The sequence below is a fragment of the Panthera uncia genome, assembly GCF_023721935.1.
Source record: "Panthera uncia isolate 11264 chromosome B2 unlocalized genomic scaffold, Puncia_PCG_1.0 HiC_scaffold_24, whole genome shotgun sequence".
Taxonomy (NCBI): Eukaryota; Metazoa; Chordata; class Mammalia; order Carnivora; family Felidae; genus Panthera; species Panthera uncia.
The window spans coordinates 2,898,795-2,917,157 of NW_026057580.1; the positions used below are offsets into that span (position 1 = coordinate 2,898,795).

General features: G+C 45.7%; 1 protein-coding gene across 1 annotated transcript in view; it reads right to left on the bottom strand.

The window, feature by feature from the left end:
• Positions 1 to 18,363, bottom strand: part of DAAM2 (dishevelled associated activator of morphogenesis 2) — a gene marked incomplete at its 5' end in the record, with an annotated part of 53,855 nt that overhangs the window by 11,491 nt on the left and 24,001 nt on the right. The window contains 6 exons of the mRNA XM_049653193.1: positions 5,854 to 5,942; positions 6,058 to 6,164; positions 7,975 to 8,059; positions 9,240 to 9,346; positions 12,714 to 12,821; positions 17,676 to 17,997. Coding sequence (XP_049509150.1) covers positions 5,854 to 5,942; positions 6,058 to 6,164; positions 7,975 to 8,059; positions 9,240 to 9,346; positions 12,714 to 12,821; positions 17,676 to 17,997 — 818 coding nt within the window. The remainder of the gene's footprint in view (positions 1 to 5,853; positions 5,943 to 6,057; positions 6,165 to 7,974; positions 8,060 to 9,239; positions 9,347 to 12,713; positions 12,822 to 17,675; positions 17,998 to 18,363) is intronic.

Below are 18,363 nucleotides of genomic sequence, written 5' to 3' on the forward strand. Positions count from 1 at the left end.
GGATGTCCACTCTCAACACTTTTATTCAACATAGTAGTGGACGTCCTAATCACTGCAATCAGACAAGAAAGAAGAGGTATCCAAATTGATAAGGAAGAAATTAAACTGTCACTACTTGCAGATGACATGACACTATACAGAGAAACCCTAAAGACTACAATAAAATTCTATTAGAGTAAATGAATTCAGTAAAGGCTCAGGATACAAAATACACAGAAGTTGGTTGCTTTTCTATACACTAACAATGAAGCAGAAAGAGAAATTAAGAAAATAAGTCCATTTATAATTGTACCAAAAAGAATAAAATACCGAGGAATAAACTTAATAAACTCTGAAAATTATAAAACACTGATGAAAGAAACTGAAAATAAAATCAATGGGAAGATATTCCACACTCAAGGATTAGAAGAATTAAAATTATTAAAATTTCCATACTACCCAAAGCAATATACAGATTGCCCCAATGAAAATACCATCAGCATTTTTCACAGAACTAGAATGAATAACCCTAAAATTTGAATGGAACCACAAAAGACCCCAAATAGCCAAAACAATCTTGAGAAGAACATAGATGGAAATATCAGATCCCCAGATTTCAAAATATACTCTAAAACTGTAGTAATCAATGGTACTGGCACATAGTTTATAGATGGCCATTATAGATGCCATTAATAGATGACCATTATATAGTCAATTAATCAATGACAAAGGAGGCAAGAATTTACAATGGGGAGAAGAAAGTTTCTTCAATAAATGGTTCTGGAAAAGCTGGATGACTTCCTTACACCATACACAAAAATAAACTCAAAATGGATTAAAGACCTAAATATGAGACCTGAAACCATAAAACTCCTAGAAGAAAACATGGGCAGTAATCTCTTTGACACTGACCTTAGCAACATTTTTCTCTACATATATCTCCTCAGGCCAGGGAAACAAAAGCAAAAATAAACTACTGGGACAACACCAAAATAAAAAGCTTTTGCACAGCAAAAGAAACCAATAAAACAACTGGGCAACCTACTGAATGGGAGAAGATATTTGCAAACAATCTGATAAGGGGTTAATATCCAGAATACATAAAGAACTTATATAACTCAACACCAATAAAACCCAAACAATCCAATTTAAAAATGGGCAGAGGAGCTGACTAGACATTTTTCCAAAGAAGACATACAGATAGCAGACACATGAAAAACATGCTTAACATCACTGATCATCAGGGAAATGCAAATCAAAACCACAGTGAGGGATAACCTCACACCTCTCAGAGTGGGTAGAATCAAAAACACAAGAGATAGCAGTGTTGACGAGGAGCTGGAAAAAAAAAAAAAAAAAGGAACTCTTGTGCACTGTTGGTAGAATGGAAATTGGTGCAGCCACTGCGAAAAACAGTATGGAGGTCCTTCAAAAACTAAAAATAGAAACACATGATCCAATAATTCCACTGCTGTGTATTTACCCAAAGAAAATGAAACATGAATTCAAAAAGATATCTGCACCCCTATGTTTACTGCAACGTTATTTACAACGGCCAAGATATGGAAGCAACCTGTTTCCACTGATGGATGAATGGATAAAGAAGATATGGTTGTGCAAAAGCTTTTTATTTTGGTGTAGTCCCAAGGTTTATTTTTGCTTTTGATCCCCTTGTCCAAGGAGATCTATGCAGAAAAATGTTGCTAAGATTGATGTCAAAGACATTACTCCCTCAGTTTTCTTCTAGGACTTTTATGGTGTCAGGTTTCACATTAAGTCTTTAATATATTTTGAGTTTATTTTTGTGTATGGTGTAAGAAAGTGGCTAAGTTTCATTCTTTTGCATGTAGCTGTCCAGTTTTTCCAGCACCATTTTTGAAGAGATTATCTTTTCCCCATTGTATAATCTTGCCCCCTTGTGTAGGTTAATTGACCATACAAGTATAGATTTATTTCTGGGCTCTCTATTCTGTTCCATTGATCTACGTGTCTGTTTATGTGTCAGTACCATACAACAAAGGAAAAAAAGAGACCAAAAAAAAAAAAAAAAAAAACCCTCTTAAAAAAAAAAAAAAAAAGGGGGGGGGGGGGGGGGGAAATGGGTGAAATAGGTGAAGGGGATTAATAGTATATTTATTATAATGAGCATTATGAATGTACATAATTATAGAATTGAATCCCTATATTGTACACCTAAAACTTAATATAATACTGTATGTTAATTATACTGGAATTTAAAAAATAAAAATATATACAATTGTGAATCTTAAGTATATACACTTGTACACCTTAAATATATACAATTTTTGTTAATCATACCTCAATAAAGCTGGGGAAAATCTCAAAACACCAACAAAGAAGGAAGATACACACAATGGAATATTATTCAGCCATAAAAAAGAATGAGATCTTAGCATTTGTGACAACATGGATGGACCTAAAGGTATTATGCTAAGTGAAATAAGTTAGAGAAAGACAAATACCATGTGATTTTACTTATATGTAGAATCTAAAAAATACACAAAAACCAGACACAGACCCATAAATACAGAGAACTGATGGCTGCCAGAAGGGAGAAGGGTAAGGGGTTAGGCAAAGTGGGTGAAGGGAAATGGTAGATACAGTCTTCCTGTGATGGAATAAATCGTGGAGATAAAATGTACAGCATAGTGTATATAGCCAATGGTATAATAGCATTACACAGTGTAGCTACACTTGTCCAACCTCTATTGTACATCTGAAACTAATGTAACGTGTGTCAACTATACTTTATGTGCACACACATCATGAAATTAGCAACAAAAGTATAACTTTAAATTTTTTTTTTCAACGTTTTTTTATTTTTATTTTTAGGACAGAGAGAGACAGAGCATGAACGGGGGAGGGGCAGAGAGAGAGGGAGACACAGAATCGGAAACAGGCTCCAGGCTCCGAGCCATCAGCCCAGAGCCCGACGCGGGGCTCGAACTCACGGACCGCGAGATCGTGACCTGGCCGAAGTCGGACGCTTAACCGACTGTGCCACCCAGGCGCCCCCAAAAGTATAACTTTAAATTGAAAAAAAAGCTATAAAAGTGAATACTAAGGTTTGTCAGTAGCTTCTACCTTTGAACATGTTCATATTCTATGACCTAATAGCAGCATTACTCTTGATGGATATTAGAGTGGTTTCTAGTTGTTTTTTTTTTTAATTCTTAACAAATAGATTGGTTAAACAAATTATGATATTCATACAATGGAATAAAATGCAGCACTGAAAATGAATAACTCACTGCTACATGTAACAACAGAGTAACTTACAACCACAATGCTGAGCAAAAGAGACCAGCATAAAATTATTCACATTATATTATATCATCCACCTAAAGTTAAGAAAGATAAAACCTTTAGAAAAGACAGCGTAATGGTTGCAGGGGGTAATGTTTGGGAGGGCGACATGAGGGAGGGCTGTTTGGAGCTGGCAACATTCCATTTCTCAACATGGATGTTGATTTCACAGGTTACTTCATTTTATGATAATTCATCAAGTCAGACTCTTATGATTTGTGTACTTTTCTGTATCCATATTTGAATAAAAAGTTTACTTTAAAAAACTACTTATAAAAGTTTTTAGCAATTTATATTGGTTGGGATAGTTTTCCTAGGGCTGATACACTATTTGAGAAATTTGCAAAGGAATTCTAAAAATGCTAAAATGTTGGCAAAACAGAAATTGACAAGAGTTCAAAGAAAATCAGTGTAAATGAGGAAACATCCATTGCAATGCAGACATTTTAGATATATTCATAAGAATAATATATTCGTGACTATATTCATAAGAATGTTTACATTTGAAACCATATTCATCTTGACTATATTCAGTAAATGTATTCAAAATGAGAATCGGTAACTTTGGTATATTCAGCAATGAACATATTCATAAGAATACATTCAAGAAAAGTATGTTTCATGAATATATTCATAGAAGAATTGGTAAATCTGTCAAATTTGGTGAATTGGCTTTTGGCAAATTGACCCAGAGGCCTTGTTGGGAAGTGGTGGGTAGGGTGTCAATAGCTCATCACCAGCTGGGATTGGCCAAATCTTAGCTTTTCCAGGAATACTTCCTAGAACTGGAAGGAAAAATATGAATCCCAACTCCTGCACAATCCTCTTGTCTCCACTCCTAGTGAAGCCACTGACCTGATTCTGTAAGCTACAACTTCAGCCACCTCTTCCCAACTCTCAGGGAAGAGACCTCCAGACCATTCTAGAATAGCAGCCATTGCTATCGCAGAGCGATTATTATTACCTTTGCCAGCAGGTTTTGCCATCCAAAACATGTCTTACTCAGCTTGGCTTAATATTAAAGGGAGACTCTCCTGAGCATTCAGTGACTAACTCTTAGGAGTGGGCTCTGAGATTATCTGAGATTAACCCTACCCAGCGGCTAAATTACTCTGGTTCCACAAGTCCAAACGGTAATTGCTCACATTTGCGCCACTGACCCAAGACACACAAATGGTTGAGCATAGGTCTTGGACTGATTCCCTTATCTGTGCCTCATGCCCCAAAGGCAGTCTGCAGCAGGACAAAGAAGGCAGTCTGAAGGTGAGGATTTACTCATCACCAGGGCAGGAGGGACTGCCAGACCTTAGACCTACAGAATCACTGCTGATCTCAATCCTTCTCCCTCAGAATGATTATTTATGATTACAGCCAGCCTGCAGTTCTCTTGTGTGTGTGAATGCACACGTGTGTGTGTGTATGGTAGGGGGCAGATTGCAGAAGGTCTATGCCTCTAGCTCTGTCACACCCACCTACCCCCACCCCCAAACATTCCTGACGCAGCTCCAGGAAAGGCCATTCTCTGGACTCGGCATCATCAGGGGAATGCTTGCCAGCCTTGGTGTCCAGCAGAGGGGGCCCATGCTCTCTCTGCTCTGCCCCAGCCTGCCCGTCCCACCCCCCCCACCCCCCCACCCAGCATCCTGGACTCAGGCTCTCCTGTTCCACTCTGCTGTCCTGTCCTTCCCCCAGGTAGGCCTCACAGCCTCACCTGCTTCTCCACTGGTGGGTCTGCATGGGCCATCCTGACTTTTTACCCAAACTCTCTGCCCCTCCCTGTCCCCCCCGCCCCGCCCCAATCCTCTGCCATTGTCTGTGAAGTACTACCCAACAAGAGTGAAGATGAATTCTGAAGAACATCTGTGTTCCAATCCTGGCTCCACCACTCACAGGTAACATGGCCTCAGGCAGCATGTCCCCATTTTAGACATGAGAGAATGGATGCACCCATAGTGATTGCGAGGACCAATGAAGCCATCCACGAGGAATGTTTCATGCGGTGCTTGCTACATGGTTCCCATTGAATTACAAAGTGCCCATCTGGAAAAGGCCTGTGTAGGGGGGATTCCCTAACGTAGAAAACTAGATGCCTCCAAGGATTACCCAACCAGTTTCCTACTTTTCTGAACAGGGCACGCTTAAAATAATGTGCCAGAGGTCTTCTATGAACCTAGTAGCTCTCGAGGAGGGTAAAGACTGATGAGCTCAATACATGCCAGGCCCTGTTCTAGGTGCTTGCTATTATCATCTGGTCAGCATTTCTGGCCCAGCTGGCACAGATATCAACAGATCCCTCACCTTGGAGAGTTTGCAGGCTAAGGCACAGGAAATGTGTCACATGTCTGGCACATGTGCTAATATACACAAGTGCATATATTTACAGTAACCGTAGTTTTAAGTTTTGTCCTTGGCTTTGGGTTTTTTTGGTGGGGGGAAGGGGCAGATTGAAAATGAGAAAGTTTTCCTCAGTCCCAGTTCACGGATTCCTGCCCATTGGCCCTCCCAGATGCTTCTCCACTCTAGGCCTCCCTATGCCCTCAAACATACCTTCCACTTTGGGTTTGGCCTCAGCCAGACGCTCCTGGAACTTCTTTTTGAAGAACAGGGCCTGTAGTCGCTGCTGGTAGTGGTCGATCCTGTGGATGGGGCGAGCCACATCGTGAGGCAGCCCCTCCAGCTCCAGGAGCTAGATCCAGACCCTCTTTTGCCTGTGCACCCCCAGCGCCCCCCCTCCATGCCCATTGCCCTGACCTGCTCATTTCATAGAGGAAGCGGTCAGCCCGGGCCATCCGCTCGATCTCATGCTTGTGCTCCTCGAGGAGGTCAATGTCACTCTTCTCTGGGATGAACTTGAGGAGCTGCAAAGAGCAGATGGAGGTCACACAGGAAACTGCTGAGAAACTGATATGAGGGTGCTATACGTGGATGCCCATACACTGCCCAGGCTCAAGATGGGAAGGGGTCCTTAAAAGAGAGAGGCATCTTCATATGGTAGGTTTACGCTTCATCTGCCCACAGGGGACCACAGGACACCCAGCTCTAGACTTTTCTTTTTTCACTTTTTAAAACTGAGATGTAATTTATATAAAGTACACTATTCTTAAGTGCACAGCTCAATGATTTTTTTTCTTTTAAACCCAAGTTTATTGAGGTATAATTTACATAAAATGCATCTATCTTAAATGTTCAGTTCAATGAATTTTGACAAAACCACCCACTGAACTCCCATCTAGATTAAGAGACAGAAGATTTCCATCCCCCAGAAAGTTCTTTCGTATCACTTCAGTAAGCCACACCTCCACCTTATAGCCTCTCAACTGAATTCTATCACCTTCGATTACATTTACCTAGTCTTGAACTTCGTATAAATGGACTCATGCTATGTGTTTTCTTTGGTGTCTGGCTTCATTTGCATAACACAATGTCTGAGACTCATCCATGCTGTAAGTATTGGTAGTTTGCTTTTTATACGTGTTGAACAGTATTCTATTGTAGGAATATACCACAGTATATTTATGCAATTTCTCATTGATGGACAGTTGGATTGCAGACAGCTTGGGGGTTTCGTGAATAAAAGTGTTATAGGGGCACCTGGGTGGCTCAGTCGGTTAAGCATCTGACTTCGGCTCAGGTCACGATCTCACTGTCTGTGAGTTCGAGCCCCATGTCAGGCTCTGTGCTGACTGCTCAGAGCCTGGAGCCTGTTTCAGATTCTGTGTCTCCCTCTCTCTCTGACCCTCCCCCGTTCATGCTCTGTCTCTCTCTGTCTCAAAAATAAATAAACGTTTAAAAAAATTTTAAAAAAAGTGTTATAAATATTCTTGCATCGATCTCGTAGAGTCAATGTTTGCATTCATTTCTCTGCATCTAGCCACAGGATTGCTGGGCAGTAGGATAGATTTAGCCTTTGCGTGGACTGCCAAATTGTTCCCCAAATTATTGTAGCCAGTGGGAATCCCAGTCGCTTCACATCCTTGTCAACATTTGGCATTGTCAGTATCTTTTCAATTTTAGCTATTCCAGTAGGGGGGTGTGGTGCTGCCTCACTGTGGTTTACTGTATTTCTTGGTTGCCTACAACTGTTGAGCCACTCGGAAATTCTCTTTCATTGAAGTACTTGTTCAAGTCTTCTGCTCATTTTCAAGTGGAGCTATTTGTCATTTTCTCACTGATCAGTAGAGTTCTTTATTCTGAATATGAGATCTTTGCTAGATGTCCATAAAGCAAATGTCTTCTAAGGTCTGGCTTGTCTTTTCCCTCTAGCAATGGTGCCTTTTGATGAACAGAGTTCTTCATTCTAATGAGGTCCAACTGATGGTGGTTTTGTTTGGTGCTTTCTAGGTTTCTTTTGAAGGACCCAATAAATTGAGGTAGAAGAGATTTGGGGAAGATATGACTATAGGTCACTCTGACTTTGTCTTGGGCCCAGGGGGGATCATACCTCATATCTCCTTTCAGGGCCTCAATCCGCTAGAAAAGATGCTGCCTTTCCTGGCCTCCCCTCAGAAAGGCTGGTCTAGGGAGTGTCTATAAACCTCCCCCCAGTCTTCCATCCTCCAGCATGATTTCCCCTTTAACTAAAAGTCTTGGCCTCTCTGGGGGCTGTCAGGAAGGGGTGCAGCTGCCCCCTAGTTTCAGCTCCCATCCCCTCCCCACTAGAGGCCTCACCTGCTCCAGCATGTCCTTTGCGAGGTCCTCCTGCTCATCCATCTTCAAGATGGCCTGCCGGATCTCTTCGTTAGAAAGCTTCAGCCTGAAGGGAAACCCTGCCCCTTGAGAAGCCTGGCCGGGCCCCTCTGCTCAGGGCAGACCCCAGCCCTTCTCCTCTCCTGCTCTCTCTCCCTCATGTCAACATGGGAGTATATTCCACAGTGCTCCCTCTTTACCACCTTTGCAAAGCCTTCTCTAACTAAACTGATATGGTTCACTCTATAAACTCAATAATGATATGTTTTAGTCAAAGCATAGACTTGAGTCTTGCTTCAGTGTCTGTCATAAGTGATAGGGACATTTGGGAGTAAAAGGGCCATCTTTAGTGTAGACAGAGAGACAGGAAAAAAAGGTTTCTGATCCTTCTCCTTCCTAAAATATCTAGTGCATCTCCATGGGAAGATGGGAATATCAGCAGGCCACAAAGGGGGCTGTTTCCTGCTTCCTTCAGTGTCGGAAGACAGAAGAGCCCTCAGTCTTCTGACAGCGCCTCAGCTCCCACACAGCTGCTCCCATACGTCTTGCTGTCTGGGTGAGGGACAAGCCACCCCCCTACACACACACACACACACACACACACACACACACAGCCCTTCCCTATCCTTCCAGATGCATACCATTGGGAATCCTGGGGATAGAGAACTCTCCTCCACCATCAAGAGGGAGAAACTGAGGCCTGGGGTCTATGAGAAGAAAGGGGGATGGATGCCCTAGAGATGGCTGGGGCAGGGCTAAGAATAGTATGGGAGGCAGTGCCCTCTGACCCTGGCTCAGGCAGGAGGCCCCGCACAGAAGCTGTGCTGTTAGTGCAGATACTGCCTTGTTTGTTCTGTAGCCACGGGAAATGCTTGGGGGCTGAGATCATGCTGCTCTGTGGCCTAAGCCTAGCGGGGCCCTCCATGGGCTTAGAGCAACTCTGCTGCCAGATGCTGACCAGGGACAGTTTCCTGTCTTCAGAGCCCCACACTGCTGCAGAACATGAGCTCCCAAAGGCTCCCTAGAACCCTCCCAGGAAGGGTTCTAGATCAGTGGTCCCCTACCATTCCCAGGGGACTGCGGGGGGCAAGGGGAGCGCAGAGACTGCTGTCACACCATTCCTCTGTCGCTCCTGTCCCCCAGGCATTCAGTTCCACTGTCGGCTTTTGCTCTAGCCCTCTCAAGGTCCTGCCTCCTGGGGTCTCATCCCTCCCACCAAGGGCTGAACAGGCTATGCAAGCACATACTTAGAGAGAAGGATGATGCAGTTCTGTGCCCGCCGGCCGTCAATGACCGACAACTCTTTGACCTTGCGGGAGGCCAGGTAGATGTCCTCTGTGGAGCCCAGCTCTTTCTGAAACCGACAAGCCAAGTAGAAAGGTTGAGGTATGTATGTTCCCCAATCCTTGCCTTGCCCACCCCCGGGAACCACTCCCACACCAACCAGGGGATACTCCTGGTTTGAAGGGAAGAAAAACAGGGAAAGAAAAAGGAGAGAGAGACAAGGGTAGTTAATAATCAAGTAGACTGGGACTTTACCATGGGTTAGAATGGGTTGGGGGCAATGAAGACCCCCCTCCTTTTTAGAGATTGCACTCTCTGGCAAACTAGAGCCCAGACGGACCCCTATGGCTTTGGGCAATGTGATATGATCTCTCTGATTGCAGAGAATCAGCCCTACTCTACCACCCCACCCAGACAGTTTCCCCAAGCTTATGATGAGAAGCTGGTTCCAAGTTCCCATCAGGCCACAGTTCCTAGACTCCTGAAGACTTCAAGCACAGCCCAGTGTGCCCAGAGTAGAGGATGTTTCGAGTTCAGAGGTGGGGAAACTGAGGCAGAATCCCATGAAGAATTCTCTTCACTGGAGTTCCAGCAGGCAGACTCCCCCCAAAACAGATTCCCTTCCTTCTCTTGGGCCCTTGGTGAGGTAGACAGGAAACTAGTTCTTATTCTGGGAGGTTGTTCCAAGCACATGCTTCATGTTGTATAATTCCAAGGGCCCCCACTCACATCTTTATCTTTGTGAATTGTGGCTTTGGGATTGTACAGTGCCCAGCCTGTGCAGTCTTCAAAATAGCCTCGCCTTGGGCCAGGTGGGTGATACAATAGACCTGGAAGTTTTCTCCTTACTACAGTAGACATTCACCTCCATTGCTGGTAGCAGTCTGCTTGAATTATTTCCCTCCCCTACATTTCTGCTTTCTCTTTGGGGGCCCTTTCCCATGTTTCCCTGTTGGGATGGGTAATAAAGGTAGAAGGTAGAATGAATAAGCCCTCTGTTTGGGCCAGTACAGGCCAGCAGCCCAGGACAGTGGTTAGAAGTTAGAGTGTCCAGAGCCCCAAGAGTGACTCACCTGCTGAGGGTTAGTTATCAGCTCCTAGGCAGGTAGCAGCCACAGCCAACAGAGAATTAAACATGCACAATGTTAGCCAAGAGGTTCAGGGACCCAGGGACAGTAGGAGAGACATGGAAACCCCTCAGTATCCACTCTGTCCTCCCACTCCCAAGGCGACCCATATGGCTGGAGATAGAGACTGGCAAATAGCTGTGGACAGGAGGTGATTCTAGCAGACATGCACTCACAGAGAAGCCACAAAGTGGGGAGCAGGTCTCCTGCCTGCCCTGGGCCCAGTGGGACCACCACTCCCTAGTTGGCGCAGGCCAGGCTCCCAAGCTCCCCAACCCAGGCCTTGGCTGCTATTTTTTCCTCTCCTCTGCTGGGACATTGCCCAGAGGGCAGAAAGCATTCCTCCACTGCTGGATGACTTCATCTTTCTAAACAGGAGAGGACATACAACCAGAAGGGGCCAGAAACATGTGAAAGTTGCATTCATTGAGGCAGAAGAAAGCAGGTGTCCCTGAATTTTGCCTCTTGCCCTTTGTCTGTCTTTTGATCTCTAAGGGAGCTAAGGGGACACGGCCCACACCCGGTTCTCCCTTACTGACCCTGATGGAGTTTAAGTCACTAATTCAGGACCTGCATAAGACACAGAGGGAAGACCCCACAGCTCATAGGACCTCCTTCCCCAACAAGCCCATGCATCCTGGACCCCAAGACAGGGAAAGGAGGCCACTAGGGACCAGGGCCATGCATCCTCTGGGATCTCTCCAGCTCTGCTGCTGTGAATTGACCCCAAGTCTGGGCAACCACCAAGTGACAATTCACCCCAAGTCTGGGCAACCTCTGGGTGAGGTCAGTCCTGAAATAGGGGACTCAGAGAAGAAACAGAAGACAACTCTTCTCCAGTCACCAAACTGGGAAGCCCCAGATGCAGGTTGTTTCTAATTCCCATGGTCTCTCTCTCCCCACTGGTCCCCATCCTAGCCTGACCTCAGGGGCCCTGGAAACCGGATGGGCCAGGATGGAATCCTGGACACCAGGAAGACTCTCCAATTAGGGGGAGTTGTGTGATTGACCATGCCTGATACACCCCTTGCACATGCTCCCTCTGTTCCACTCAGGAGCACCAATCCACAAGTGCTCAGAAGAACCCCTTCCCCCTCCTGCTAAGCCACAGCTGCTGCCTGAGGCCATGCCAGCCTGATATGGGCAGGGGCTAAAAATTCTGCCTGGAATTAGGGTAAAGAATCAGATGCCTTGAGCACTTACATTTAAATTAAATAACAACTATCTGGTTTTTCCAGAACTCCAAGTCAAGGCCAGAGCCCCACCCCTACTCCATCCCTTTGGCTAGGCCCCTAAGAGGAGTCTTGTGTGCGCTCAGGAAGGGTTGTCCACAGGTCTGAACTTGGCAGAAAGCACTGGGGAGCCCGGCCACAACATGCAGCTGCTCCCCAGGGCCCAGGAGGGCACAGATCCCACTCGCTGGCACCTGGGGTGTCCTCAGGGCTGGCACCCTGGGCTCAGCAGAGGAGACAGGAGAAAGTGGCACAGCACAGAGAGGCAACAACCTTCGAAGGGAGGCCAGAGAGGACACACTCTAAAGCCTTGAGGCTGGGAATACCCAAACTGGGCTTGGGGGAAGGGCCCCCAGATGTGCCAGCTACAGTGCAGATTCCTGGGCCCAGACACACCTCCTGACTCACATTCCTGTGAGGACGAGGTCTGAGAACTGGCACTGCCTCAGGGATGCTCTGCATTCATCCACCCTCCCACCCTCTTACTGCTGCTAGAAGAGCAGGCTGACTGACCAGCCATCTGTAAGCAGTGTCTGCAGGGCTCCTCTAGCCCTGCCCAGACCCACCCTAACCCCCTAATGTGACCTGGAGAAGCTCCATCTTCCTTGAAACACTGACACCCATGGCTAACTGACTCGTGGGGGTGGGTGTTGGGAGAGTACGGTGGAGAAAATGATTTGAAAGTTATCATGCCTGCTACGTAGAGTGTCTAGATCCTGGGGCCAAAGAAAGAACAGGGGTCAAAAGTAGTCAGGGCCTGTGACTCCATCTCCAGTTCTCCAAGATGAAAGAGAGAAACGGACAAAATACGATTCCAGCACTTGATGTGTAAATACGCACAACTGTGTGTCAGAACTGTAATACAATGGGATGTTTCTCCCTGCTGGACTTCACACCTCTAATTCGGATCCATGTCCCCCAGCAAAGAATGGTACCTAATCAGGAGTAAAATCATTCAGTATACATGAGAGTAAGGGAGGGAGAGAGGAGGGGTCGAGAGTTGGGTTCAAGGGGCATAGGTGAAGTCAAGACTGGAAGGCTAGACCCAAGCAGCTGAGGGGGCAGGGCAGGGTCTTACCTGGTGCCTCTGATAAGCTGAAAACATTTTTTCAAAGTCCTCTAGATCCAGAATCCGAAATACCCGCATGTCATCAACCTCATTCCATACGGTGCCAGGGACACGTTCCTAAGATTCAGCACAGGGAGAAGACCCAGTGGTTGACTCAACTCCCTCATTATGAAGAGGTCCAATGTCTCCCTAACCCTCCCTGTTCCCAGCTGCACAAAATACAATAGCCAGGCTTTCAGGCCTTCAGAAGGGGGTTGATTCATCTTCCCCCAAATCTTAAATACTCTGCTCCAAAGCAGAGGCGAGAGCCAACCCGCTCGTCCTCCTTTTCTTGTGGGACCACATGTATGTTCCAGAAATCAAACGGAGTGGAGTGATGGGTGGGCAAATATGAAAGAGGGTATGAAACTCTTTCCAGAAAAACCAAACTAAACCAGTGTTCTCAGGACACACTCCCTAAAGGTCAGTGTCGGCTGGAGTCATTGGATGGAATAGTGCCCACACATATTTGAGATCCTCAAATCCTCAGTGCCCACTATATTTCTCGTAACTGAGATGGTCATTTTCTCTCCCAGGGGTCTTCTTCCCACTTTCCCAGATTCCCAGGAAGTGGACAAATGCCAAAGCCTGAGACATCCTGGCCCCTATAGCGACTGTTCAGGCCAGCAAGACTCTGCCACAACTTCCTGTTGTGGAAACAGGGAAAGTGGTCTATCCCTCACAGTTGGAATGCGTCCAAGGGTTTACATTCCAAGGTCTCTCCACCTAGGAAATGTCCCACTTCTGTGTAGAACCCTGGAATTGAATCCCTTCCCTGGGGGGAGGCCCCATCAGCCAAGATGAGAGGACCCCAGTGGTCTCATAGCACCCTGACAATGGCTCAGAGGGCAGAGAGCACAGCCCCTCCCAGGGTGCTCTGACTCTGTCCTCCCAGGGATCTTCGCCTCATCCCAAGCTTTGCTGTCCTTTAAAATGGAATCTCCCACCTTCCTCTGCCTGGAAGGCAGCTGGGGAACCTTTCTAAGGCCACTGCTGCCTCCTCCCTCCATCTCCCCCTCAGCAAGGCTTAGAGAGAGAAACATACCTTTCACTCACTTTTATTTTCTTAAACTCTGGAAAGGGGAGGCTAGGCCAGAGCAGGGGGGTGGGGACATTCCTGTGGCCTTCCTAAGGCCAGGGACCCTCTTGTGGAATGCCGGGCTGGGAAGCCCAGAGCAGCAAGGGATACAGGCAACTGGCCAAACCCAACACAGACACATTCTTTTCATGGCAGAAACAACCACTGCGCGTGTGTGTGTGTGTGTGTGTGTGTGTGTGTGTGTACACGTGTGCGTGCACAGGAGTATGCGTGGGGTAGGGAAGGGGACTGGGGAAAGGAGCCAAGCCCCCAGAATGGGGTAGATGGGAGGCAGAGAGAAGATGGGAGGGGAAATTGAACCAAGAAAGCAAGGAGGGGAAATTGAACCAAGAAAGCAAGGAAGGGAAACCTCTAACTGGTTCCCCATCTGAATCTAGGCCTGGAGTTGAGGTGGGTGGGCTCCATGGGAAAGCCCACACAGGTCAAACTTGCCATTGATCTTTATTCCTGGTGAGGCCATGGCAAGAAGAACCAGCTGGAGTGAGAGAGCTGGATGGTCAACCCCAGAAAGAGCTTCCCCTAAGAGAACAGGCTAAGCACCCAGCTCTCCCACCCTTCTTGCCACATACCATCCCATCTCCATATGCAGCTCATCATGGAGGGGTAGCTGAGCTCTGGAGCCAGACAGAGGTCCCTCAATTCCTAGTATTCTCTACATGCTGCATTTTACCAAGTCGCCCTGATGTGCCCACTGTATAGAATAATGCCTGGCTTTAATTTTTGCATCACTGTGGCCAAGACCTCATCATTTCCAGTCTAGGTTCCTGGGGCTTCTGGCCTTCTAGAGACATCCTTTATATGCCAGGGAAATCTTTCTCCAAAACACTTTTCAGGGTGTTTCTCTCACTGAGCATCTGGGGTCAGACAGACCAAGCCAGCTTGCACTCCCAGCCTCACCACTATGCAGGAGTGTTGGAAAGTAGAGGGGTACTATTCTCTTTTTATTTCACATAAAAGGAAGCACAGTCTCAATGATGCTTGCTGACTGAGTTGAAGTAAGGATTAAGTGAGATAACACACTTAAAGCATGCATGGTAGTGCCACTCATAACCTAAGATTATTATTATTATTATGAATTTCTATGTGTCAGTCACTGTTCCAAGTACTTTATATATCAATTGATCCTCATAACAGTCCTTTGATATAGATGTCATAATTACTCCCATTTTACAGATTAGGAACCTGAAGCCAAAATGATGAAATAACTCCTGGTCACATGATTAAAAGCTTGGAACTGGGATAATAGGTTCACAGATACTGTTCAATGCCCCTCCAGTCACCCCTGCTGAGAAATGTTGACAACTCCTGCAAATCCTTTCTATTCCTTATTCCATCAGACTTGTACTTTCCAGTCTAGGAATAAAACTCTGGACTACTTGGGGCCCCTGAGGAATTTATATAGACTTTATTATTATTGGACCCCAGAGAAAATCCTAAGTGCAAAGCTCTACTTGATGAAAATGCTGCAAAAATATTAGTTGACTTGTCTGTCTTCCTTAATGGCTGAGGTGCCTAATCAACTTTTCATTACCTTTTTAAAATCTTATAATTATCTTATTTATAAGATTTTTATAATCTTATAAAATCTTATTTAAAATCTTAAAATTATACCAAAAGGGAACCACAGAATGGGAAAAGATATTTGCAAATGATACATTCAATAAAGGGTTAAAATGTAAAATATATAAAGAATCTATACAACTCAACACCAAAAAACTCCACAAGTAATACAACTAAAAAATGGGCAGAGGACCTGAATGGACATTTTTCCAAAGAAGACCTGTAGATGGTCAACAGACACATGGAAAGATGCTCAAACCCACTGATCATCAGGGAAACACAAATCAAAACTACAATGAGATATCACCTCACACCTGTCAGAATGGTTAGAATCAGAACGACAAGAAGAAGCAAGGGTTGGTGAGGATTCAGAGAAAAAGGAACCCTCTTGCACTGTTGGTGGGAATGCAAACTGGTACAGCCACTGTGGGAACCAGTACGGAGGTTCCTGAGAACATTGAAAATAGATATATCATACCATAGCATAATGTACAGAGTTGTCAAACCACTAGGTTGCACGCCTGAAACTAATGTAATATTGTGTGTCAACTATACTTCAGTTAAAACATTTAAAAGGTTTTTTTAAGGAAGCCAAAAAAAAAACCCCTCAAATGATAATTCTAAGTACAGGAAACAACAACAAAAAAATATTTTTTTACCCCCCAAAAAGTATATATATTTTTTCTGTTCATGAACACTGAACATTTCCACACAACCTGTGGCCCTTTTGGTTCTTCAGAGCTGTTTATCTGCCTCATGACCATGGAGAAGTGCCCACAGGGCACAGCTGTGCGGTACAGTTGTCACAAACGTCAACCATGTGGCTTCAAAACTCTAACAGATGTCTCTAAAATTTTACCAGCTTAGATTGGAGATGTTATCAGAGGCCCAGGAGACTATGAATGGGCTGTATTCATGCTTTGTCTTTCCACCTCCATTATAAAACCAGAGGTAAAAGGAATCCTAGAAATCTCACAGATGAGCAAAACTGAGGTACAAAGTGAGTGATTTACACCGGTCGCAGTTAGTTAGAGCCACACTTGGTTTAGAGGTTAGAACCTCCCCTTCAATCCCTCTCTGGGATCTCTAGGTGTTTCCTTAAACAAAATTCCTACTTTTCCAGGTCCAAAGCTCTTACAGGGCAGTGTTTTGTCTCACCTTTTATTATTATCCATCATAGCCCCCTGCAAAAAGCTTTACACAAAGCAGTCCTCAGACTGACTGGCTAGCTGGTCTACCGTTAGGAGAGTCAGCTAACAAATAGCTGGCCACCTACTTCACATCTCACATCTCTTCCCACTTGAGTCTCCATCTGAGCTCATTTAAGCTTGCATAGGAAGGTACAGTTATGAATTCTCCAAGAGTTAGACCAAAAGGCTGAGACAACAAGGCTAGAGGGCATACACTTGTCCCAGCTCTAAAATGATGTCTGCATGGCTGCTGCCGAAGTATGCATATGAGTCAGGCTAACTGAGCCCAGTTACACCTCATGGACAAAGCCACAGATCCTCTTAATAGCACTTATTATAGAACCAGAGGCAGGGCTTGACCCAGGCTGGAACTGGCCTTAAATTACTAACTGTCTAATGCAACCAGGGCACCTCTCCTCCATGCTCATGTGAGTCCAACAGAGGAATCAACTCCCACACGTGATCTGGGATCAGTGATTATTGGTGGATAATATTCATGAGGGTCTCTCACTACTTAGAAGTCTAGAAAAGTACTCAGTATGTTTACCTTCCCCCAGGAGGATGCCAAAATGGCTACATCTTGACATCAAACTGTTCATGGCAAGGGAGCTATCACTTCCCCTGCCATGGCCTCACAGTTTCAGTCCTTTGAACACACTGCCCTGATCTTTACCATCTCTAGACCTTGGCCCAAGATCTTTCCACCCTTTTCCTCAAATAGACCCTATCCTTAAACTCTAGCCCAGCCACTGTGTTGTCTAGAAAGCGACCCTGGTTGGCCCATGCTCTGGTATCTATATCACTCCATTAACCCTCAGCACATACAAATTCCATCTGTAGATGGCTTTACCAACCTGAGCCTTAGCACATTCATGCCTCCTCATACCAGTGTAGATGTTCTTTCCAGTGGATGGTAAGCTGACTGCCATCAGCAATCCCAAATTCTGCATCTACTACCCCCTTATCCCCACCACAAAAACGAACCCAGGACAGGGGATCTACAAACAACGGAAGGCAATCCATGGGGCTGACTGGTATTGGCCATGGGAGAATGGGCCTACTGATCTTTTCTTTGTTGTTTACCTCATTAAGCTTGACCCAGTTGAAGGACTTCAGTGGATGAGAAGGCTGGGGGACACACTTCTTCCTGAGTGGGATATCACTGCTGGGGCAGGGGTCCGGAGGGAGAGGCAGGCCCATGCTGAAGCAAGGTGGGGCACCAGGGGGAGTGGGAGGCCCACCAGGTGGAAGAGGTGGTGGTGGCGGTGGGGGGCAGCAGGCGAAAGGTAGAGGGGGCGGGGGCGGAGGCAGGTCATTGGTTGTCATCGAGGAAGATAAGGTAAGTGGACCCCCAGGGGGTGGTGGGGAAGATACAGGTCCTGTCTGTGGGGAAACAGAAAAATAAAAAGGACAAATCCATCAGCAATGATGCCTTTCAGGTCCCCACCACACTATTCCTCTCCTTATTCTTATTCTTCATCCATAGTAGACCCCAATCCTGCTCTCACCTCCCACACACATTTTGCCCTCCCCCATTTCCTCTCTGTGACCCAAACATCCAACACACACATAGACACAACTACAGACACACACACATAGGTAAAACACATATGTGTGACACTGGAAAAAGTCATAGTTATCACAATGCAACAGCAGGAATAATGCATACAGTTGTGTAGGCTATTGCCTGCACAGGGGTATCCAGCTGCACAGGTTGGGGGTGGGGGCAAAATAGCACCTGCACTATGCATTCTAATTCCTGGGACAAGGA